This window comes from Dipodomys spectabilis, unplaced genomic scaffold (genome assembly GCF_019054845.1).
Source record: "Dipodomys spectabilis isolate Male_0828 unplaced genomic scaffold, ASM1905484v1 ptg000125l, whole genome shotgun sequence".
Lineage (NCBI taxonomy): Eukaryota > Metazoa > Chordata > Mammalia > Rodentia > Heteromyidae > Dipodomys > Dipodomys spectabilis.
This window is the reverse complement of record NW_024870802.1, coordinates 15,683,168-15,708,215: the sequence shown is the minus strand read 5'-3', so window position 1 is coordinate 15,708,215 and position 25,048 is coordinate 15,683,168. Positions and strand designations below refer to the sequence as shown.

Here is a 25,048-nt window from a genome sequence, read left to right as displayed (position 1 = left end):
GAACTCTGGGCCTGGGCGCTGTCCCTCAGCTCTTCAGCTCAAGGCTAGCACTCTACCACTTGAGCCACAGCGCCACTTCCAGCTTTTTTCTTTTTGCTTATGTGGTGCTGAGGAATCGAACCCAGGGTCTCATGCATGCAAGGCAAGCACTCTACCACTGAGCCACCTTCCCAGCCCCAGAGCACTCCATTATTTTTTAAAATGAGACATGACTCCAATCATTTGTTAGGCCCACACCTCCATCCAAATAGTAAATATTAGTAAAAAGTTGATTTCTTATTTTCAGTTCAAGTAATAGAAATAAAAGTTATATTCTTTTTTTTTTCTTTTTGTCATCCATCAGTTGTAGGGCTTGAACTCGGGGCCTAAAGCTGTCCCTGAGCTTTTCTGCTCAAGGATATCATTCTACCACTTTGAGCCACAGCTCCATTTCTAGTTTTCTGGTGGTCAGTTGGAGATAAGAGTCTCAGGGACTTTCCTACTTTGGCTGTCTAGGAACCTCAATCCTCAGATCCTCAGATCCTCAAATTAGGCTCCTGAGTAGTTAAGATTATAGGCATGAGCCACTAGTGCCAGCCAAAACTTATATTCTTGTTTCTACACTTGCATGTGCCCTGGGGAGCAGGTGACCACTCCCCCATAATTTGAGGACCACCTAGAGGGTACTGGCAGCTGAAAAATGAAGCCATGGCAAACAGAGCCTGCAGGTGAATTTCCTCCAAGTGCCAAGCAAGATTGACTAGTACTGGCTACCTGGAGTGTTGCTCTGTGGAGGAATGTGGTGATAGATACCAATGCCTGCCTCAGTCATGGGAAGGGTGTGTGTGGCAAGCATGCCAGGCATTTGCTATGCTTATGGACCTTGGGGAGATGATAAGTTTGGATCAAAATAAACTTAAATAATAACAATAATCCATTACATTTAAATAGCATTTGACAAAATGTATATAGTACTCTATCTCATTTAAACCTCAGAACAAGCTTATGAGAAAACAGGCAGCTCATTACTTGCTGCAGCTTATGCAAATGTGACTGTAAAAGATTCAACCCAGCTCCTAATCAGAGGTGAGCAAGGAACTGGGAAGCATTGGTACCTCCATAGACCATGATACTTCAGCCTTGCCCCTTGCTCTGGGGCTTGACTGGTCACACAGAACTGAACCTGTGAGCTGCCTGTGCTCTCCAGAATGTTCTAGAAGCCTGTGCAAGCACCCACCATCTCAGAGCTCAGGCTGGCTCCTTGGAAGCCTGGACCACACAACCCAGGGAGTTAGACCCCCGTATACTGCCAGGGTGACCACAGGCCCTTGTACCCTGCTTCCTTCCCAGGCTTATACTCACAGATTTTTGAGGTCAGTGGCTCCCCGGAAAGCCTTCCTGGGGATGGCCTGGATGGCATTCTCACTTAGGTCCCTGAGAGAACAAAGCAGAAGAGAGGAACATGGTCAGGAGACAGATACTTCCAGAGACTCACGGTGAGCCTTACAGTGGCCACATGCCGCACCTGGGAGGAGGCCTTGTACACAGTGCTCGTTCAGTGAGCACTTGTTGAGAGATGGATGGATGGATCGATGGGTGAATGAATTATGAGGCTGTCCCAAAGGGAGCATCCTCTCAGCTCCTTCTCCTCTGGGCAGAGGGCTGCAGCTGGAAGGAGAAAGCCAGGAAGCGGTGACCAGTCCCACCAGGGCCCACACAGCCGGTGGCGTCGGCCTCAGCTGGCTTCTCTACCGCAACTGCATAAAAAAAAGTCCCTAAGCCACAACCGCCCGGCTGCCCACACAGACTGAGTAGATGTCTACTGTTCTTTCAAGCCATCATGCCTTTGTTTTTGTTTTGGGGGGCTGCAGATGGAATCCAAGCTCAGCCAGCACTCTCTCACAGAGCCAAAGCCCCCCACTCTGAAGCCACTGTGTTTTGCAGTGATCAGTTATAAACCACGGATGACCGAGTAAGGAATGCTTATTTGGTGGCCATCAGGATGTCGACTGCAGGAAGTGAGAAGCCCTGAGAGCTTCTGAGGACAGGGGGACGAGCTGAAAATGGACAGATGTACTGCAGCTACGACAGTACTAGAGACTTGACCTTTCCACATTGGCTTTGGGGTCTTGTTTCCTCATTTGTCAAATGCATGAGGCTAGACCAGAAGGTTTCTAAGCCACCCCCACCACCACACATGCCCCTTGCAGACTACTCAGAGTCACATGCTGTAGTCGTATGTGTATATACCCTCCCTGGATTCCTAGGTTGAAGCCTAGTCCCCACATAATGGTGCTAGCCCGTGGCCTTCCAAGGAAAGTAAGACACCAGAGCCCCATGCGTAGGATCATCTCCCTGCTAATATGAAGAGAGACCATTGGACACATCAAGGTATCATTGGTGAATCAGAAAGTGGGTCCTCTCCACACCCCAACTCTTCTAGCACCTTCAGGATGCAATCTCCATGCCCAGTATGGTGAGGAATAAGGCTTTTTGTTTGTTTTTATTTATGTGGTCTTTTTTTCCCCAGTCCTAGTGTTGAACTCTGGGCCTGGCCTCTGTCACTGAGCTTTTGTGCTCGAATACTGCTCTACCACTTGAGCCACAGCTCCACTTCCAGCTCTTTTTTCAATGATCAATTGGCAATAAGAGTCGCATGGACTTTTCTGCCCGAGCTGGCTTTGAACCACGATCCTCAGATCTCAGCCTCCAGAGTAGCTAGGATTACAAGCATGAGCCGCCAGGATCCAGTCTATGTATATAACTTTGAAAAGGTTATCTGTAAGTAGTTGTACAAAAGCATTTCAATTCAATGTGTCAGTTTATGAATACAATGCATCTTTGATCTATGGGACAAATAAGTGTTTGTGGTTTACAAGGCAGCCAGCCTATGGTGTTATATTACAGCCCCTTGAACAGACTTGGACACATATTATGTCAAGTGCTCTTGCAGACACTTTCTATCCTGGGAGGAGGTGAGGAGGGTGGTGATGTTACCATCTGAGAGGGATGATGAAAACTGGACAGAGCAGCAGGGACAGGGGAAAGCCTGTCACAGGGGAATGACAAGGGAGCGCGAATGTCCAGGAGAAAGTGGGGATGCACAGGGAATGAGACCTCCAGGGGAACACTCACGCCAGCCCCAGCCAGCATCCACCCTCGGGCTGAGCCTGGGAGGGAATTCTGTGTACCACTCACATCCATTATTCTACTTAATCTTCACCACAACCCTGCCAGGAAGGATTTTTATTTGTATTGATTAGTCTATTGATCAAGACCCAACTTGTTCCATAAAGGCTTTAAGGTGGTTTGCGGGGATTTACGAAACAGCAAGAGAGCCGGAGGGGGAAATGGGATAAAGGGAAGAAAAATCAATGGTGGGTGCTCAGAACATGTGGACCACATGACCACACATGGCCAGCCAAGCAGAGTGAGGCCCTGAGCCCTCTGAGCCCTCTGCAAGCCAGCAACGGGGGGAACTGGCCAGTTAGCAGCATCTACCAGACACACATCGTTTCAGAGGATCCGTTTCTCAGAAGCTCAGCTCAGATGAGGCAAGAATTTTCCCAAGAGCCTTTATGAAAAAAAATGACAGTGTGGTCTAATCAATAATTAGATCCTTATAATAAATGGGTTTCAAGTGCCTGTTTCTTATAATAGCATTGCACCAAAGTGTAAGTCAGGAAAAGCAATTGCATAAATCCTCACACTAGGAACTAAGTGGGTAACAGAGGGTAGGGAGAGGTAGATAAGAGGCCTAGCACAGGCCTGACAGAACTCAGCACAATGGGTATGGCGGAAAGACACTGGGATAGACCAGAGGGATGCGTTCTGATGGCTCTGCAGCTGTTACTCTGGGGTACCAATGATTACCAAGGAAAGACAAGACCCCTTAGGCAGGTAAGCATGCAGAGTGGGACACCAAGAGCTAATGGGTAAGATGAGAGTCCTGGGTGGGTAGGAGCTGACCTCACTGGGTAAGTTCATGCCAGCCCTGGCCAGGCAGCCCAAAGCAGGAAGTTTCTCTCTCTCTCCTGGTTTAGGTGAGTAAAGGAAACAATTTGCAACTCCAGAACATCTAGCCCCCCCCCCCCCCCCCCACCAAAGGAAAACAAAGCAGGCCTTAGAAATTTCAGGAACGTGCACTAGTGAAGTGCATGGTGGAAAGACCCTGAACTTGCAGCAAGAAGAATTTAGTTGAATTCCTATTTCTGCCATTTCCCAGACACTGGTTGAAGAGCCCTGTTTATAACAGGGCATAGTATAAAAAGGCCTCCAGTTAGCAAATAGGAAACACTGGCTTTTGTCCCTCCTTCCCTTACGGCTTCTTGGTTGCATCCAGAGTGACCACTAGGGAGCGCCAGAAGCCTTCCCAGGACATGAGCTCAGCCCCATTCCCACACCCAAGGCTGTCCGCTGCCTGCGGGGCCCATCCTTGTCTCCTCTTTGCCAAACCTGACTGAAATTAAGTCGCCTGTCTCCCTTTGCTGCTGGTCTGCACAGAAACCCACAAAGCACCAGCTGCACCTTTCCCAGTCCACCGTTCTGCACCCTCAGCCACCTCCATCTCCCCAAGCCTTCATTTTATCCCCTCCTCCCATGATGACCTGACACAGGCCCACAAGTGAGGAGAATGGCTCCGGGTTTGTTGGGACAGAAAGGACAGCCCAGAACAGGAGGGGACCAGATAGCAAACTCAGAAAAGTTTGACCTGACAGGGGGAAGATAGAGGATGCAGAGTCCTAGGCAGACAAGAGTTCAGAAAAGACGCCACAGGCAGGACAGTGAAAAGAGTAAGGACAATGCCACACTATATGTCACAGTAGAGACTTGAGCTCAGCAAGCTACGTGTGTCATGTCTTGAGCAAGTCATCTTCTCATGACTCAGTTTTCTCCTCTGCAGAATGGAATGGAGACATGAAGTCTACCTATGACACTTTTCCAGCTCCAGAACACTCTTGCCACAGGGCCTTTGCCTGGACTCTACTTCCTTCATTTGCCACCCAGCAAACTCCTATTCACCTTCATATCTCAGTCCTCAAACACCTCCCCTAATCCCTAACTGCTCCCTTTCCTATTGGTCCTAGAAACCCCTGTTTGCCATTTTAGCACCAATCCAAGATTATAATGAAATACAGGTGTGCTGAGTGTAATGTCCATGGCCTGCTCCAGATCACAATCTCCTGAAGACAATCTCTTTTTCTCCCCTCGGTTCTGGGGGCATTGCACATTTTATATCCCAGGGACTCAGTAATTCTCTTTTTCTTTTCCTTTTTTATTGTCAAGGTGATATACAGAGGGATTACGGTTACATAAGTAAGATAAGTACATTTCTTGTCAAACTTGTGCTCCCTTCCTTCATTTGTCTCTCATTTTCCCTCTAGCCCACCCTCGCTCCCACCCCCTCCCCAGGCTCAGTGATTTTGAACTGAATTGAACTCCAGCAGCTCCATATAGGATTCTCCTGCCTCAATCTCTCTGCAACTTTCTGACCAGAACAAAGGGTTAGAGACCAGGCCACATGTTGAGAAAAGAAGGCAAGGCTTGGAGCAGACAACAGCTCTGCGTGGCAGGAGACCACCGCACATTACCTGCGCCCACAGGCTCCCAGCCCCTGCTCTGCCAGACAGGGCGGAAGAGCACAGGATGAAGGCCATGAAGAGGGAGGGAAGCGCTGAACTAGTACTTGAGACTGTGCATCATATCACAGTGACCCTACTTCTTTCCTCCCTGAATTCTGACAAAATACCCTGGGGAGGGAGTGCCCCAGAACAGGGGGTTGGGCAGCCACTGAAGCAGGTGAGTGACTGTCCTGGGACCTCCCAGGGAAGAGAAGGAGCTGGAGCACCAGAAAGTCCACTCCTGGGGATGTGAGGGGCTGTAAAGACCCCGCCTTGCCTGGCCAGAACCCCTATCACCCAAAGCCAAGGGCTTTGCCAACAGCAGCTTCCACTGGGTGCCCAGCGTCCTGGGACCCCTGCCAACCTCCTTCCCCTGCAGATAAGGGACAGCCAGCCCCTCCCTGACTTGGAACTGTCCTAGGTATCCTGCTCTGGGTCCCTCTCTTGCACAGCTATGAGGGTGAATAGGAGTTTGCTGGGGGCCGGGGCAGGACCCCATGTTCTTGCTGCTAATCTCCTTCACGCTGTAACCTGACAGGTCACTGCTGCAGCCCAGCCTCTACAGGGATCAGTGGGGCTCCGCTGGGACTCGAGCTCAGCTCTTGCCAAGGCTGGACTCAGCTCTGCCTTCCTAGCACTTGCTCAGCCACTCGGCCGCAGAGTGCAGCGGCTCTACTGGCCTCTCGAGCCTCACAGAGGCTCTGGGTTTACCCTAAGTCAGACCCCACGGGGGTGCTGGACAGCCTTGGCCTGGTCAGCTCCTGCCCTGCGCCTTCACAGAGGCAGTGCTGGCAGCTGCCCGCCTGTGTTCTGTCATTCCTTGTCTTTAGAGCCCTGTGGGGGGCGGGGGAGCAGGGACCCTCAGGGCTGTGAATGGGGAAGTGGAGGGGGGGAAGGGGGGGAGGAGGGGAGTAAGGCTTTAGGATGGGTTCTACTGACCTGACCTCAAGAGAGAGAGCCAGGAGGAATTCCCAACACCCTGGCCTCCCAGACTATAGGAGTGGTCAGCATCCCACCACTGCAATCAATAATGATCGTCCGGGACTCCAGGGAAAGTGGCTGAGCAGCCAAGACTGGCAACTTGGCCAGCAGTACTGATGTTGCCAGATGTTTGCTAGCCAATGCAAACTTCCTGGAATGTGCATTTAGCCAGTTACCCAAATGACTGGTGCATCCTCAGGTTGAGTCTCAGGATGTTTTCATGTCTTCATCTAGGCCTAAAACAAACCAGTTATAGCCCCTGCCCCCAGCCAGCACTTCAAAGCTACAGGGAGCAGCAGGTGCCAACTTCTACCCCTTGGGTTGGGGGAGAGTCAGGGACAACTTGGACCTTGTCACCCCAGTGGGTGGAGAGAGGGAAGAGCTGTCCTGGCCTTTCATCTGCACAGGGGCTGGGCAGGTGACCAGCTCCTCTGATGGTCCAACAAGCCCTCCCTGCGCTCCTGCTGGGGTTGGCATAGAGGCCAGGGTGGGCAGCAGGAATGAGCTCTCATGTGTTTTCTGGTAAGGTCAAGGTATTATAGACAGGGCCCCACAGGTCCCTCTGCACTCCTGCTCCCATTGCAGGATATCTCCTTTGGAGAAGATCAGCAGAGCCTTAGGTGAGACTTGGGGACACAGATGTCCCCTCAGACAGGATAGACCACCCTCCTTTGTCTCTGCCTTGTCCTAAAGAGCTCTCATTAGGTTTTCTGTCTCCCACCTCCAAGGGGAGCAAAGTCTCCCATTGCCCATCCCCTTCCACTCTCCCAGCCCGTGGGAAGACATTCGGGGAAGCCGATGATCCTTGTATGGGTGGCACGTGCACGTGGGCACTATATGCCAATCAGTGGCAGGCTCCAGTTCATCTCCAAGGTGGTTCTTAGAGCATTTGAAAACACTGAGCTGACATGCTGCCTCAGGCTCCAACTTCAAAGCAGGGACTAAGTCTGTGTCCACCCGAGTCTCAGGGGCTCCCATGGGAGGCGGCCCCCATGTGGCAGCAAGTACTGAATGTTCTTCAGAAGTCAAGCTTGGGCAGGGGCAAGGACAAAAAGGCCGTGGAGACTAGGGTGCCTTGTCAGGACTCACGGCTGGCAGGAGGACCACAGGCCCCACCCACCATAGCCATTTCCTGTGATGTCACCCATCCCCCAACATGACAGAACCCAGAGCAGGCCTTAGAGCTCCTCTGGCCAGCCTTCATCTTCTGAGCCATAAGTCTCCTTGTCAACCCCCCCTACCCCCCTGCCCTTCCCCTCTGCTCTGCCAGCCACAGGCCAGAGGGAGCTTGTGGCTGTGCCCCCATACACAAAGGATGCCTCCAGGGGGACAGGAGCTGGCTCGAACAAGTCCAGTGCCAACTTGCTTGTCTCTTTGGGCAACAGAAGCTTGGAAGGTGGCAATTGGATTGCTGAGAAGTTTTCAAACTACCCTTACCAACGGCTGAGCCATTCTGCTCTGTGACCCTGAACTCGCTCCTGCCCTCTCTCCTGGCCCCACCTCGCAGAACTCACAGAATCAACGCTCAAACATCTTCTGCCAGGTCCTCGGATCTAAAAATCAAACCAGATGGAAACTATTGTCCAGCCTACATTGTCACAGGAAACTTCTGATGCCCAAGCGCCTGTGGGTGGCCTGGGAATCGCCTCTGGAGACATGGCAGATTGAACTCTGACCTCTTCACTTTTGTGATTTCTAAACACCCAACTGCACTGATGCCACCATCTCCTCCTCCTCCTCCTCCTCCTCCTCCTCCTCCTCCTCCTCCTCCTCCTCCTCCTCCTCCTCCTCCTCCATTGGCCTCGAAGCCACCAGCCCTCCCGCAGCCCACCTGAGTCAATGCTGCAGAAACCCATTAGGGAAGACATTAAGCATCCTTGGATGGCTGCACCATAAAACCAGCCTGGGTGACATTTCCTTGAACCGGGCCATTTACTGGCAACAAGGAACATCATTTCCCACAAAATAGAGACATCAGAGTCCCTTCTCCTAAGCAGCCGTCTTTCAAGGCTGACTTTGTCCCTGACAAGGAAAAGCAAGCTCAGAAGTTGGAGTCCCACTGTTTAGAGACACACACGAAACAGAACTCTGTGCCTTTGTCTGCTGACAGCCTATAGAGGGCTGGCCAAGTCCCAGCCTCCATGGCAAGAACATGATTGGGTAGAGGCCGTGGGGGCAGCAGGAGGGGGTGGGGTATAGGCCTTCTTCATTGAGGGCCAGGGTGAGCCGGTGCTCCTCAGCCTCTCACTGTGTTCAGTGCTGGGCAGGGATGCTATGGAGAGACAAGGCACCTTCGCTGGCCCTGGACACCTGTAAATGCTTAGGATCAGACTTCAGAGGTCCCTAGCCCAGACACACATGGAGGGAAGAGGTGTAGCAGGAAGAATCAAGAGACCCAGAGGGCAGAATGTGAGCTTTAGCCAGAAAATGCTGGATTGGACTCCAGGGTATACCACAGGCTGCCTGTGTGGTGATGGGGAGGCTACTTAGCCTCTCTGAGTCTGAATGCCCCCTTTTAATCATACCTCCTTCATGTGTAGGTTGTGAGGATTGAAAACCACATGGGCCATGTGCACCCAGACAAAAGCAGGTAGTGCTGTTCTGAGTCAGGATTTGGATTACCTTGAGGGGAGTAGAGTGGCAGCTGGAGGGAGGAAGGGGGGTTTCTTGATGCCTCAGTTGTTAAGTGAGTGCATTCAACTTCGGAAGATCTGGTGAGCTGTACACTGACTGGTGCACTGTTCTCTTTTTCTTGGCGGGGGGGGGGGGGGTCCAGTCGTGGGGCCTGAACTCTGGGCCTGGGTGCTGTCCCTCAGCTCTTCAGCTCAAGGCTAGCGCTCTACCACTTGAGCCACAGCGCCACTTCCAGCTTTTTTCTTTTTGCTTATGTGGTGCTGAGGAATCGAACCCAGAGCCTCATGCATGCAAGGCAAGCGCTCTACCACTGAGCCACCTTCCCAGCCCCTGGTACACTCTTCTCTATGTAGGCATTAGCCCTTTTTTTTTTGCTGGTCCTTGGCTTAACCTCTGGGCCTGGGTGCTGTTCCTAAGCTTCTTTTGCTCAAGACAAGTGCTCTACCACTTGAGCCACAGCTCCAGTTCTGGTTTTTTTTTTGCTAGTTGATTGGAAATAAAAGTCTCATGGACTTTTCTACTTGGACTGGCTTGAAACTCATGATCCTCAGATTTTAAGCTCCTTAGTAGCCAGGATTACAGGTGTGAGCCATTGGTGCCCAGCAGAGAACCAAGTTTTCACCAAACTCACAGCCTCTCTGCAGTCTTCACAAGAAGTGTCTGAGAAAGGTGGGGAGCAAGACCCTTGCTAGTATCCCCAAGGTGGTGTCACCTCTTCTGTCCCCTCCTCAAAGCCAAGTCTCAGATTAGCCAATTCAAAGAATTGATTCACTACATTTCTTTGGTTTCTTTAGAAATCTGCCTTTCAGCCAGGCACTGGTGGCTCATGTCTGTAATCCTAGCTACTCAGGAGGCTGAGATCTGAGGATCCAGGTTCAAAGCCAGTCCAGGCAGGAAAGTTCATGAGACTCTTGTCACCAATTAACCACCAGAAAACTAGAAGTGGTGCTCTGGCTCAAAGTGTAGAGCAGTAGCCTTGAGCAAAAGAGCTCAGTTACAGTGCCCAGGCCTAGAGTTCAAGCCTCATAATGAAAGAAAGGAAGAAAGGAAGTAAGAAAGAAAGAAAGAAAGAAAGAAAGACAGACTTAAGAAACAAAGAACTCCCACTCATATGGTTGAACCACTACTAAATATCCCCATGCTGCTGATCACATATATGGTATATAACATGTGAGCACCGTTATATGTTACAGACTGTGATAGACAATTTGCTCCAGGAAAGTTAGAATGAACTTGTGACTTTAAATGAGCATCATTATTCCACAATACTGTGAAATTCCAGAAATTATGTAATCACTTAATCACAATCAAAAAAAAAAAAAAAGAACCTTGGGGAAGGGAGGGAGGGAGGGGATGGTAAGGGGAAAACAATGGAGGGGGTAACAATGTTCAAGAGGAAGTGTACTCATTACCTCACTCATGTAACTGTAACCCTCTGTATAGTATCTTTACAATAAAAAAAAAGAAAGAGAGAAAGAGAAAGGAAGGAAGGAAGAGAGAAAGAAAGAAAGGAAGGAAGGAAGGAAGGAAGAGAGAGAAAGAGAGAGAGGGAGGGAGGGAAGGAAGGAAGGAAGGAAGGAAGGAAGGGAGGGAGGGAAGGAAGGAAAGAAGGAACGAAGGAGGGAGGAAGGGGGGAGGGAGGGAGGAAAGGAAAGAAGGAAGGAAGGCAGGAAGGAAGGTAGGAAGGCAGGCAGGCAGGAAGGAAGGAAGGAAGGCAGGCAGGCAGGAAGGAAGGAAGGAAGGAAGGAAAGAAGGGAGGGAGGGAGGGAAGGAGGAAGGGAGGAAAGGGAAGGAAAGAAGGAAGGGAAGGAGGGAGGAAGGGAAGGAGAAAAAAATAGCTTTTCCTTTGTTGTGTGGTTTTCCATCTATCTTCCCCTGGGTCTTTTAAGGGTGGCTGGGTTCCCTGGCCTGGCCCCTCGCAGCTGCAGCCAGAAGCCGGGGGCAGGTTTGGCACAGTCTGAACACCAGCAGCTGAGACAGAGACAAATGGAACAGTCCTCCAAACACTGTGATAACGACACACACAGACAGCTGACCCACACTGCACCGTTAAACGTTGAAGTCAATTTGACAAATTGGCCATTCTGCGAATTGCCTTTTGGCAAATTGGTTTTTAGTAAAATGCTGTCATGTGCGTGGTGGATGGGTCTGCTTCTGACTCAGCAAGGCTGGCATGGGGTAACTGCTGACACCCCTCCATGTGGGCTGGCGGCCTGGAACCAGAGCACACGGTCCTACAGATGGCCAGCCTCGCTACCCTCAGGCACGGCTCTCTGCTGAGCAGGCTGGAGCCTGTGTGGGTTGAGCATATTTTGAGTAATGTTTCAGCTAAGCCCATCTAGACGTGGAGAAACTCTGGATCCTCCTTGATTCAGACCAGGTGGTTCTAGGGTGGGAAAGCAGGTGAGTTTTCTGTTTTGTTTCTGTTTATTTCTGATTCTGCTTTGTTGGACCACGTTTTTATTGTTTTTTTTTTTTCAAAACAGTTGTACACAGGGGTTTCAACTTAACATATCAGTTTATGTATTTGATACATCATTCTCCACACCATCCAGTCCACCGCAAGTCTCCTACATCAGTTTTTCATGTATGTGCCTTGGATCTTACAATACTGCCCAAGCTGCCCTCAGATTCACTCTCTTCAAGTCTGACTCTGACCTTGCAATCCTGTCTCTACTTCCCAAGTGCTGGGATTAAAAGAATGCACTATTACACCGTGCTGGAAAGCAGGATTTAATGTGGATTTGAAAAAAGAGGGAAAAAAGCCACCAAGCCAGATACAAGGATGCATACCTGTAACCCAAGCTAATCAGGAGGTAGAGGTTAGGATGATCCAAGTCCAAGGCCAGCTATGGACAAAGTTAACTAAGACCCTGTCATTTTTTTTAAGATAAACTAAAAGCAAAAAGGCTGGGGTGGGATGTCTGACTTAACTGGCAATACAAGAGCTCCTGCGTTCAATCCAGAGAAAGAGAGAGAGAAAAAGGGAGGGAGGGAAAAAGGGAGGGAGAGACTGACAGACAGACAGACAGACAGACAGACAGACAGACACACACACACACACACACACACACACACACACACACACACACACACACACAAGACAGACACAGAGACAGACACAAGAGAGAGAGAATGCCAAGGAGAAACGAGGCTATGCTAGATAAAGGCTTCTGTTCAGTGGCTGCCAGTCTGAGGCTCCCCAGAGAGAAAGAAGCTGCAAACTGTGGCTGATGTGACAGGATGGCTAATGCTGGGAGAGACATCATGGAAGGAACAGTCCACCAAGGAAGCCAGCCAAGCATCCCTGAGTGCCTGGACACCAGCTTTCTAAGAGGGAGCTGGCCATTGGATTTTCCAAGAACTGTGTTCCTTCTGTCCTCACAGGTTCTATGGAGCAATCCAGACCCTGCCAGTCTTGGCTTCAGAGTGTCTCAGAAGAAAATGGTAGCTTGAAGTGTTGGGGTGGCAAGAGGCTGCTTCATGTGCTTACCACAGACATACACAGGGATGGGAGGAAACAAGAGCTCTAGCCACCTCCCAGGCAGACAGAAGCACAAAGCTGGTCTGATACAGGGCCAAGGAAGGCCTCTATTAGCCCAGGTTGATCTACCAGAGGCCACACAACAAAAGCTCAGTGATTACAGGAGCTACCCGAGCAGCCATCAGGGAGCTGTCCACGGTGCTGAACCTCCCCCCTGGCTCTTCCTCAGCCGGGGTTAGTGAGACACACTTGGAGCCCAGCCACCTCCATCCCCATGGTCTCCTCCATACACAAAGCCTCATCTAGTCAGCTCTTCCTGTCTCACCCAATATCCCAGGGATTCTAACTCAGGACACACAGAAGGTCAGGGGTGCACAGAGTGGAACCCACCCTTAGACTTCCAACAGGTGCGTGCTGGGCCCAGCTCCACACCACCAGGCTTCTTCTGCACACAGCACAGAGTAGCACAGGCCTGGAACACTTCAGACCTCCCCACTGCCTCACACAAACCCAAACAGGCACCGTGAGGTGCTGGGACAGTGGCTGGCACACCCCAAATAATTGAGCCCAGGTCCTTGCCCAAAAACTACTCACTGAAGTCAGCCATTCATGATTGCCAGTGGCCCTTGAGTAACACACAAGTGTTATTAGTGGTGGTGGTGATGAGAATGATTAATTTTTAATTTTGTTTTGAGATAGTATCTTACTATGTAGCCCAGGCTGGCCTCAAACTCATGATCTTCAATGCCCCAATCTCCAGTGTTAGGATTACAACTTGCTCTACCATTCTCATTTTATTTTATATTTTAGATAAAGTACTCTACCTAGGCACAGTGACAGAAGCCTGTAATCCTAGAGACTTGGGAAATAGAGATCAGGGGATTGAGGCTCAAGGTAAGCCAACCCATCTCAACCAATGGCTAAGCATAGTCATGTGAACCTGAAGCACAATGGCTATGCAGAGTGATAGGCTACTGCCACTCCCAGCGACACAGGGAGGCACAATTAGGAGGATAACATCCCAGGCTGGCGTAGGCATAAAGCAAGGCCAGACTTTGAAAATAACCAGTGGCTCATGCCTTTACTCCTAGCTGTTCAGGAGATGGAGATCCTGGTTCAAAGTCAGCCCTGGCAAGAAAATCCATGAGACTTTTTTTGGGGGGTCCGGTTGTGGGGTCTGAACTCTGGGCCTGGGCGCTGTCCCTCAGCTCTTCAGCTCAAGGCTAGCACTCTATCACTTGAGCCACAGCACCACTTCCAGCTTTTTTCTTTTTGCTTATGTGGTGCTGAGGAATCGAACCCAGGGCCTCAGGCATGCAAGGCAAGCGCTCTACCACTGAGCCACCTTACCAGCCCCAATCCATGAGACTTTTATCTCCAAGTAACCACCAAAAAGCCAGAAGTAAAGCTGTGACTCAAATGGTAGATCTTCAGCCTTGTGCAAAAAAGTTAAGCGACAGCACCCAGGCCTAGAGTTCAAGTCCTATTATTGGTGTGCACACATACATGCACCCATACCCACACATACCCACACCCCCTACCCACCCACACCCATACACAGTGAAAATATGCAATACAAGAAGAGACTGGCTGTATGGCTCAAGTGGTAGAGCACCTTTCTAGAAAATGTGAGTCCCTGAGTTCAACCTTTAATACTACCAAAGAAGTGGGAGGAGGGGGGTTTTCACTAGGCCTGTAGTACCTGTATTCCTGATCATATAATCCAGACACAGTAACTTCCCCAGTCTGTCTTCACAGAATGCAAACTAATCCACTGTGCTATACCTACTCAGCACACTACAGCCATCAGAGTGATGGATGAGTGGGTGGAAAAGCTTCTAGAAGTGACACTGATAGATGAACTAGAGGGCGGGAGGGGGAGAAAACCAAAAACTCAGAGCCTGATGACGGCCAATCATAATGTTGACACCAAGTCATCCGCAAAAGGTTATGTTATGCTCAGAACCATCTGCTTCATAACGCAGGTGATTATGTAACAAATCTTAGCACATATTCTTCTTAAAAGTGGAGAAGACACGTAAGTTCTTCCTGAGTGGCGTGCTGTGGGGAGAGACTGTCTAGCCTGTCTGGGATGAGCATTGTCCTGCCACCCACCATCTGTCATTCTTTCCAAACCCCATAAGAATGAAAGACAAAGAGGTGAGCTGTGGATTCCTGCCGTGAGGAACTTCAATCAGAAGTCAGTGCCAGGCATGCAGCCACATTTGAGCTTGGGTCCCCAGGCCTCTGAGAATGAAGAGAGTCATGGTAATAGCAGCATGGGTTAATGGGATTGGGGTGGCTGCATCATCACACAGCGTCTGCCACCTCTGGGTCACCACCCTAGAGCCCTCAGCAGAATGAGCAACCCAGGACTCCTGCCCTCAGCCTCCCCCAAGTCGTGGTAATGGTGGCTAACTTTGAGACCCAAGCACAAATGGCAGCAGGCCTCCTGTTATGGTGTCTGTGGCAGCTTCTAGGAGAAAAGGGGGTGTTTCTGACTAGCCTGTGAGGAATACAATCTGTTAAGGCTCAAGAGTTTCATCTTAGCCTGCAAAGGGGTCTGTTCTGGATTCCCTAGAAGGGCAGGACATAACCTTCAACTTCTGTCACCTGCACCAGCAGCCCAGCCCTACCTTAGGGATGGTCATGCTTTCATGGCCATGCCAGGCTCTGTGGCCTAGACCAGGGGTCCAGCCTGTGGGCTGCAAAGCCCCCAGGGTCATGCAGCACTTGCAGTATCTGAGAATCCTCACCCACCCCAAGCATTGTCTTCAGATCTAAGACCTTGAAGTTCAAGGTCAGCCACATTTGAGGCCTGGGGACCCAGACCTCTGAACTTTACCTCTCTAAGCCTGATTTCTCTTATCTGTAAGATAGGGTCAGCAGTAAGGATCATTACTACAGAGAGGACGCATGAGGATTAACTGGGTTGGTAGATGAAGCCCAGTGAACAAGAGTAGGTGCTGTTGCTCTTCTCATACCTTCTGTGGGGGCTGAGGCTGCTGTGGATAAATCAGATCCTCACAGAAGAGCACCAGTAGGTTCTAAAGGCCTACTCCACCATCTGTGGACTGTAACCATGCTTTTGTTCCTAGTACTTACCATGGTTTTGACCAATTAGTTATTAGATTATTTCGCTAATGTTATCTCCTTGAATAGACCATGTACTCTGGAAGGGTCAGGACCATATCTGTTTACTTCATGCCTAGCAAAGGAATGAGCTTCAACTACTATCTGACTACTCATAAAGTCAAAACTGGCACTTTGGCAGGATGGTGATGCCCACCTGTAAGCCTAGCACTGAGGGGCTGAGGCAGGAAGATGTCAAGTTCCAGACTGACCTAAGGTACATTAGAGACTCTCTTAAACAAACAACAAAACAAAAACCCTTAGCATTTGGGAGGAGGGTCTGTGACATTTTGTCAGTAAGCAAACAAGTCTTTCATTCCCCAGTATTAGAATGGCCATAGTAAGAACCACTGATAGCATCCAATTCTGGTGAGCATCTGGTCTCCTTCATTGCTGGTGGAGAAATAAAATGGTGCAGCCACTTTAGGAGACAATCTGTCAACTTCTTATGGAACTGAACATACTCTGGCTGTTACCTGAAGGAGCTGATAACAGAGCCACACAAAAACCCACATGTGACTGGTGACACCCAAACTTGGGAGCGACCAAGATGTCCTTCAGAAGGTGAATGGACAAATAAACTGTGGTATATCAGATGGCAGAATACAGAAACAGGCTGTCAAGTCACGAGAAGATCCAGAAGAAACACAGAAGCATAGTAGTAGGAGAAAGAACCAGAATGAGAAAGCATACACACTGTCTGCTTCCAACTACATAACATTCTGGCAAAGATGGAGATGGTGAAGGATCAGTGTTTGTCCCAGAGAAGGAAGGATTAGGAAGAGAAAGGGGTGAGTAGCTAGAGCACAGAGGACTTTCAGGGGAGTGAGATTACTGTGTGTGTCTCTGTAAGGCTGGGACGCATGTCAATGCCCATTTGCTCAAATCCATCTGCCATAGGGTGAGCCTAACACAGGCCATGGCACCTGGGCAGTGGGCATGGATTGATGGGGCTCACCTGCAGTACCCAAGGCCCCACTCTGGAGCAGGTGTTCACCCAGGAATGAGATCTCTGCATCTTCCTCTCCATTCCGCTGCCAGCCTAACACTGCTCTAAAAGAGCAAGTCTGTTAAAATCGATGAACCAAGCAAAGCTAACGAGCAGAGGTGCCCAGTGAAGACTGAATGGACTGGAGAGGTGTGAGGCCCCCTGAAGGCCCCCCTCCCCCACCCACCCAACACACACAGCTGTCAGCCAAGGGCTCTGCCTTACAAATAGCAAAGGTCTTTAAACTGAGCCCAGGCCGCCTTTGGGACAACGTTGGGGTGGGAAGGGTGAGAGCCCTCAGAAGAAAGCCAGCCCCCTCCAGGCTTCTTCTTGCCACACTTCCAGCCTGTCACTGCCCTTGTCACCCCCAGCCTCTCCTGGTGGCTCAGTATCCTCCTCTGCCTCCCTCACTGCACCTGCTGCTGCTTGTGTCTGAGCGTCTCTGCCTCCCAGCAATAATGCAGGCACAGCTGTCGGGGAGGAGGCCCTGCCTGCTCCCTGGAGCCAGGCACGCTAATGTGAGTCAACTCACAGCTGTCCGGGAGGAAGGCACGCTAACTTGAATAGACTGGCTGTCACTGAGGTCACCTCCACCAGTAGATAGAGTCACTGTGACGAATGCAGAGGGCAAAGGCACTGCCTTCCTCTCTCCCCCTCACCTGCCAAAGCAGCCATACATCACCTGATTCCCACATGGGAGCCTGAGGCCTTACCCTAAACCTGTGCTCTGACTCTGGCTGACCAGGGCTCAACACTGGGGGGAACTGCCTGATCATCAGCCAGGCTGCTGGATTACAAACCCTGTCAACTCAGGTCAGGAGACATGAAGGTCTGACACTGGCAGAAATGCAGAATCTCAGGCCCTACCCCAGACCTGCCTGCCAAGGGAGAATCTGCACTTAATAGGCACCTCTGTGGGCATATTTAAGTTGCATGGCCCAGGATAGTGTAGGAGTGGCAGAAATGGCTGCACCTTGGACCTAACTGGGAAGCTTTAAAAATGATGAATGGGCTGGGCACCAGTGGCTCACACCTGTAATCCTAGCTACTCAGGAGGCTGCCAGCTGAGGATCATGATTCAAAGCCAGCCTGTCCATGAGACACTTATCTCCAATTAATCACCAAAAAAGCCAAAAGTGGAGCCATGGCTCAAGTGGTAGAATGCTAGTCTTGACTAAACGAAGCTCAGGGACAGCACCCAGGCCCTGAGTTCAAGCCCAGGACCAGCACACACACAAAAATTTTTTTTAATGATGGATGGCCAGGCATGTTATTCTATTCCTATAAATCCCAGCTACCTGGGAGACTGCAGTAGGAGGATCACAAGTTCCAAACCAGAGTAGGCTACACAAACAGGCCCTCCCCCAGGATTCTACTGCACCAGTTTGGGTTTGTTGCAAGGCTCCCCAAGAATTCCAAAGCAGCCAGCGTTGAAAACCTCTATTTCCCCCACGTACTCTAACCCTGCCATCTCTTCCCGAGTCTGTCCCCACCCAGGGCTCCTGACAGTACCATCTCCTTGTTAGATTAGATTTTTCTGTGCAGCTACACTTCCTACCCTAGGAACACCTATTTGTAGCTTGGGTGACAGTTTTTACTAGATTCACACAACTGAAAAAAGATACCTGCAAGCTTCCCTGGGTTGGCTTGTCTTACTATCTGCCTGCTGGTGACATTTTCAGAAGGAAGCAGAAGGTGCTACTAGAGGCCAGGAGCAGGGTGGAGGGGAAGAGCCGGGGTAGGGGAGCAGGAACAGGGCAGCAGGGACGGGGAAGCAGTTGCTGGGGGGAGAGGCGTGCTTCCTCTCTTTGCTTTCTGGCCACCATGACATGCGTGGCTGTGTCCAGCCTCTCCCTCCCATCATGGCATCTGGTCTACCACTGGCCTACAGCAAAGGGGCCACCATGGACTGGACCCTCAGATAGAAGGAGCCCAAATAAAGCGTTCTTTCATTAATATGACTTTCTTTTTTTCTTTTTCTTTTCTTTTCTTTTTTTTTTTTGTGCAGGTAGTGGGGCTTGAACTCAGGGCCTGGGCGCTGTCACTGAGCTTTTCCACCCAAGGGTAGTGCTCTACCATTTTGATCCACAGCATTACTTCCGGTTTCCTGGTGCCTCTTATGAGTCTCTCAGACTTTTCTGCCTGATTAAGATAACTTTCTCAGTATTGTGGCATAGTTGGAAATCAACTAATGCAGGAAGTAGACTGAAGACAATGAGAGGAAAGAACCAGGTGAGAAATAAGAAGAGACATCAGCTAAAAACCACATGAGAGACAAAGGGCTGGACAAAAAGACTCAGGGGGAGGCCAAGACCCATACTGGGGATGAAGGGGAGGACACAGGACACTTGGCTTTCTGCAGCAGCAGTGACCATCACAGGTGACAGCCAGTCAGGGTGCAAATGGAAAGAGTGCAGCGTGTGACTCCGTGGCTGCTAGGCCCTCTTCACCACTCCCCTCCACCACGCCGGACCCGCACAGCCCCGGGCACTCTCTGGGCCTGCCTGGAAGGTGGAGATAATTTGCCCATGGCTAGAGGTGTCAGACTGGTGATGAGTGTGAAGCCTGGAAGGACCTGCTCCACAGGGGTGCGTCCAGTGGTAGGCAAGGTGGAAATGGAGTCGTGGCCGCTGAGCCATCAAGAATCAAATTCTCTTCTGACACCAGCCTGGAAGGAAGGCCCAGGAGAGGAAGATTTGGTGTCCAGGTGGCTGAAGGAAGGGGATCAGGCCAATGGGGATAGTCTGTCTTCACAGAAGGGCGGGACAGTGGGGAACCCAGTTCAGGCACTCCTGTACACAGCACAAATCTGACAGAAGTTCCCACGGAAGTTAAAGGAAAGAACACTGGGCTCAGACTGTCTTGGTTTGGTTCCTAGCTTAGCTTCTTCTTAACTGAGCAACTCCATGCTTGTGACCTTACCTCTCTGAGCCTCCTTTTCTTTTTCTGGAGAGGTAGGGGAAGAGGTGGCACTGTGTGGCAGACGTGGCCAGATATCCCACCAAAAATCCATTCTCTCCCTTTTCTTCCTTTCTAGAATGGTGATTTGTTCTGGAAAGCAATGGATCCAGATGAAAATTACATTCCTACTTTCATTCAGAAGTTTCTGAATGAAAAACTTCCAAGAAAAAAAAATCTCTGTAAAGATGCTGACTATAGATCAGTGTCAGTGGCTCACGCCTGTAATCCTAGCTACTCAGGAGGCTGAGTTCTGAGGATTATGGTTCGAAGCCAGCGTGGGCAGGAAAGTCTGTGGGGTTCTTATCTCCAATTGATCACCAAAAAAGCCAGAAGTGGAGCCATGGCTCAAGTGATAGAGCAATTGCTTTGACCAAAAGAAGCTCAGGGACAGTGCCCAGGCCCTGAATTCAAGCCCTAGTACAGGCATGTGCGTTAGCACCTACTTGGGTGGACTTTATTGGGAGAGAAGTCCTTTTATTACTCCTTTCCTACTTTCCTCTTCCTGCCTCGGGACTCACAAGAGATGGCTGGATCTCCAGCAGTCATTGTAAACCATGAAGTTATCTGGAGGATGGATGATAAAAATCTAAGAAAATTGGAGCACGAAATAGAAGGACCCTAAGACCCTAACTTACAACTGACTGCTGCGGCTGTCATACTTCTATGTGAAAAAGATGTTCTCGTGTCTTTTTGTTGTTGTTGTTGTTAAAACCAGAACTAGCAATTTTTATTTTAGATACAGAAAAATCATGAAAATTATACATGACAATAGACTATGATGTAATTTTCCAGTGTGTATATACCGTGTGTAATGTTTTGATCTGATTCATAATGCTTATCTTCTCAATCAGCTATCATTTATAATTTCCTTTCAGCTTTTTTTTCTTTCTTGCTCTTGTTTCTTTTTTTTTTTATTGTGAAAATACTGTACAGAGGGGTTACAATTACATGGGCAAGATAATGGAATTCTATGTCTCCATCAGAAAGAATGAAATTGCCCCATTTGTTAGGAAATGGAAAGACTTGGAAAAAATTATATTAAGTGAAGTAAGCCAGGCCCAAAGAAACATAGATCCCATGGTTTCCCTTATTTGCAATAACTAGTATATGTCTGAGACAAGCAGAAAAGGTCAGATAAGTTGATGTTAGGTGAAATGAACTCCAAGATAAGTATTCAAATGTTTTTCTTTCATGCGATTGTTTCTAACATATTTATAAGATATTTCTTTGTTGCTTTGTATGTCCCTCCCCCACTGTATAACCCCTGCTCTTACTGTATTTGATGTTGTATAATTTGTGGAGGGGAAGGGAAAAAAACAAATCGTTTAAATAGGGATACAGGTGGACCCATTGTAACAATGAGATGTACAAGTTGTTATGTCGAAAAACGAACTTTACAACTTTGGCCAGGGTGGGGGAGGGGGTGGGGGTGGGTGGGAGATGGGAAGGGATGGGAAGGGGAAACAAAGGAGGAGGCAACAATGGCCGTGTCTTTTTTTTTTTTTTTAAGTGTATTTGTTATACAGAGCCAGGAACAAACCCACTCAGCACAGAAATCACTTTGAGGAGAAGAGCTGGGCAGCATCCTGCGGGAAATGTGCAGAGATGTATTCTTGCCCAGATGGGAGGAGGCTCTACAGCTCCCACACCTCCCTCCTACTCTCTAGGGAAGGTGATATAGACAGTGTGATGTTGCCAACAAGAGGTCCACACAACCTCCTGGGGTCTTGTTTATACCTAGTGCCACTCAGCAGGACTGGCTTGGACTGATTGTCTAAACTAACCAACAAGTTCTCTGGAGACGCGGATGCTGTGGCTGTCCACACAGCAGCCTTTGAGCTCTCTGCAACTACACTGCCCTGAAACTTTGCCTCATTTCCAGTGGTCCAGCAGAGCAAGCAGCTGCCCATCTTTATCCTACTGACTCCACTGATTTCAGGTACCCATTAGCATTTCAGCCTGGCCACGGCCTGAGCTCGGGGACCCAGCCAGCTAGCTGCCTTCTACCTTTCCCTGTCCAAACAACCTATGAGTGATCATAGTGTGTGTGTGTGTGTGTGTGTGTGTGTGTGTGTGTGTGTGTACAAACCAGGACAGGGAGTGTCCTTTAGTTTGTTTTCACCCAAGGCTGTTGTTTTACTGCTTGAGCCACAATGCCACTTCCGGTTTCCTGGTAGTTAATTGGAGAAAAGAGTCTCCTGGACTTTCCTGCCTGAATGGACTTCAAACCTTGATCCTCAGATCTCAGCCTCCTGAGTATCTAGGATTACAGGCATGTCTGGGTCACCACTTTTCAATCACAGACAAGCTAGAAAAGAAGACAAGTATTTCTTTTGCCTCTGGCTCTGCTCATTCTGGGCCTTCCCATACCCTACCCCCACTGTCCCTGAGTCCCACAGCTCAACCTCCCCCCTCTTCCCCCCCAATCCCCCCTCCCTCCGCTAACCCCCTCCCATTGCCTCCTCCTGCTCTCATCTTGGAGCTCACCTCAGGCAGAGCCGCCTTGCCAGGCTTATTTTTAACAACTCTGATTGAAGCTGGATCCCGCTGACATTTCCACTCCCTTGTCATTATCGGCTCCAAGCTTCCAGCAGCCAAGCTAAAAAGGCTTCATAGAGCGAGTGAGAGCAGGAGGGGCCAGGACTGAAATGTCAGCAGGCTGAGCTCTGCCCCTACCTCGGGCCCACAGCCCTGCCCGGCCCTCCACCCCCACCCAGGGGGCTTCTATTGGCCACATGCTCTCCTGCAAGTATCAGGACACGTGGTGTGAGTCACAAATGCGTGGATGTGAACAGGCCCAGAGAGGCAGAAAAATCAAATCTCATTTAGTGCTGCATTCAATGAGGGCCACCAGCCAGTCCCTTTCCACCCTTTACCCAAATTCAAGCCACGTGGCCATCTGTCTGCGCAGCTCAAAACTTTCTCTGAGCACAGCAATACTCAGAGCTCCCACTTTCTCACATTAATTCCAGGGGAGGTGAGACTAAATGAGAATGCACAGTCCCTGGTATTCAGCAGACACAAGCCCAGCTCCCCCGGCCTGTGTGAGGCTCCTGGACAGCACCCACCCAGCCCAGACAGTCTGCTCCCAGGAGGCCTTGCTCCTCCGGTACCTATGCATCAAAGACAGCACCTAAAGTGCACTTCCCAGGTCTCAGCTGTTGGGGCAGGGGGGAGGGGGGAGACAGAGGAGCCTGGTCAGCCAGGACCCCCCTCCCCGGGGCGCTTTGCTGTCTCTGATGAAATTCATGGTCCTGTTTCATCTGTCCAGCCAGGTCAGAGGTCATGGGAATGCTTCAGGCTCATTTTGAAACCCCCAGTTACAGAAGATCTCAGAGACCACTAAATAATTTACTCCCAGGTCGTGGAGACAATGATTCTTACAGAGAAGACATTTCCAATGCCATACACTACAATAATCAGGGTTCATTAAGGTAGAGGCAAGGTGGAGGGAGAAGGAAGCTCTGTTGGGAGGAGACTGGAGCCATTAGAGGCATATAAAGGACACCCACAACGTGGGTTTCTTTATTGATTGCTTGACTTCTCAGACATATTTTGCCTTCTTTAAATGGACATAAGTACAAAAGCAAATAGTCTAAAGTTTTAATCTAAAAAAAAAAAACCCTCCAGGAAGCCTTCCCTGATTTACGAGATTTCAATCATTCATTTACTTTGCTCTAGGGTCTGGTCCGCAAACCTACATATAAAAACTATAACCTCGGCAGAACGTGGAATTTCTGAGTGCTCCTAGTGTTCAAAGGAGGTCCTCCCAGGCACACACTGTCCGTAGTCAGCCACTGGGCCTCGTTCTTCTCTGCCATTCCTTATGAAGAGAAGTGACAGGCTATGTTTGACTTGTTTAAAGTACTAACTTCCACTTACACACACACACACACACACACACACACACACCTACTGTCACCAATCAGCCTGCCAGCTTGGTTAGTATTATCATTTCCATATCACCGTTTCAAATGAAGCTCAGTTTGTGGTCCAATTTGCAAATTCTGATCACACAGTCAGCTGCCAAATGTCTGGCAGAACCAACAGCCTGAACCATCCCAGCTGGAGCAGCAGTCCCGAGCGAGCCTTCCATACAGCAGACAGCGGCTGGCGTGTGCACATCGAGATGCAACTGCACCAGCCAAATGTACCGGGCAGGGCCAGGGCCCTGGCACTCAAGGAGCTCACAGCCCCTGACAGAATCAGGATGAGCCTCCAGTTCTGGAACTCATAGCACAAGCCACCCATCCCATTCCTCTGTGTCAAGGCTCTGCAGCTGTTCCTAACTTGGAACTGGGGAAAAGGCTGGAGTGGGGGACCGGAGGTATCAGATGTGGGAGGTAGAAGCCAGCTTGTCAACTCAAATGTAGATCCCAGAGCTCAAATCCTACCTACCTCAGCAAGGACAAGCACCCATAGGCAGGGTTATGCATGCCAACTGAGTACCAATGGTTGACTAACAAGAAGAAACCTCCCTGTGGGCCAGAGGGCTCTGGGAAGGCATCTGGAGAACATGTACAGGAAAGCCAGGAAGCACTGCACACTGGGGCAAGGCTGGGCCAAGAGGCCTGGTACCCAAGTGGCAGGTGCAGAAGGCAGAAGGCAACTGGGTGGGCCGGCACCTTCACCTCCAGCTGATAGCAGTGGACTTGAGCAACAGCCACGGGACCACTGAAGACTGGTCCTGTGAAACAGCCAGTGCTAGAGCAGCCAGATGGCTGGTATCAGGGTGGGTGAAAGAGGAGGAAATGGAGGAGGGGTGGGGAAATCTGGAAAGCCAGAGTGGTCTGAAAACAAACTCTTTCCAACCTCGATTCCGCCTTCCTGTGACAGGCAGGACTCTCAGTTTGGACAGTAGCCAGGCACTAGGGGCTCACACCTGTAATTCTAGCTACTCAGGACACTGTGATCTAAAGATTGAGGTTCCAAGCCAGCCAAAGCAGGAAAGTCCACGAGACTTTTATTTCCAATGAACCATCAGAAAGCCAGAAGTGGAACAATGGTTCAAGTAGTAGAGCAACAAGCCAAGCCCTGAGTTCAAATTCTAGGACTAAGTAGACTGCTATGAAGCACTCTGCCAGGCACACTGGCTCCCAGGGAGGCTGGGAATGCAAATCAGGGTCCTCCACATGGGGCGGGGGGGGAGACACTGTGACTACCTCCATCCAGCCCTTAGGAGTATGAGACAGAGCTCAGGTCCTGGTTGTGACCTGCTGGTTCCCAGGAGAAAGGGAGGCTGAAGCTACAGAGGGCCAGAGATCCTAG

General features: G+C 50.0%; 1 protein-coding gene across 1 annotated transcript in view; it reads right to left on the bottom strand.

Moving 5' to 3' along the window:
* The window catches only part of Slit1 (slit guidance ligand 1), a 126,783-nt gene that overhangs the window by 49,116 nt on the left and 52,619 nt on the right, over positions 1–25,048 (bottom strand). The window contains exon 3 of the mRNA XM_042689437.1: positions 1,342–1,413. Coding sequence (XP_042545371.1) covers positions 1,342–1,413 — 72 coding nt within the window. The remainder of the gene's footprint in view (positions 1–1,341; positions 1,414–25,048) is intronic.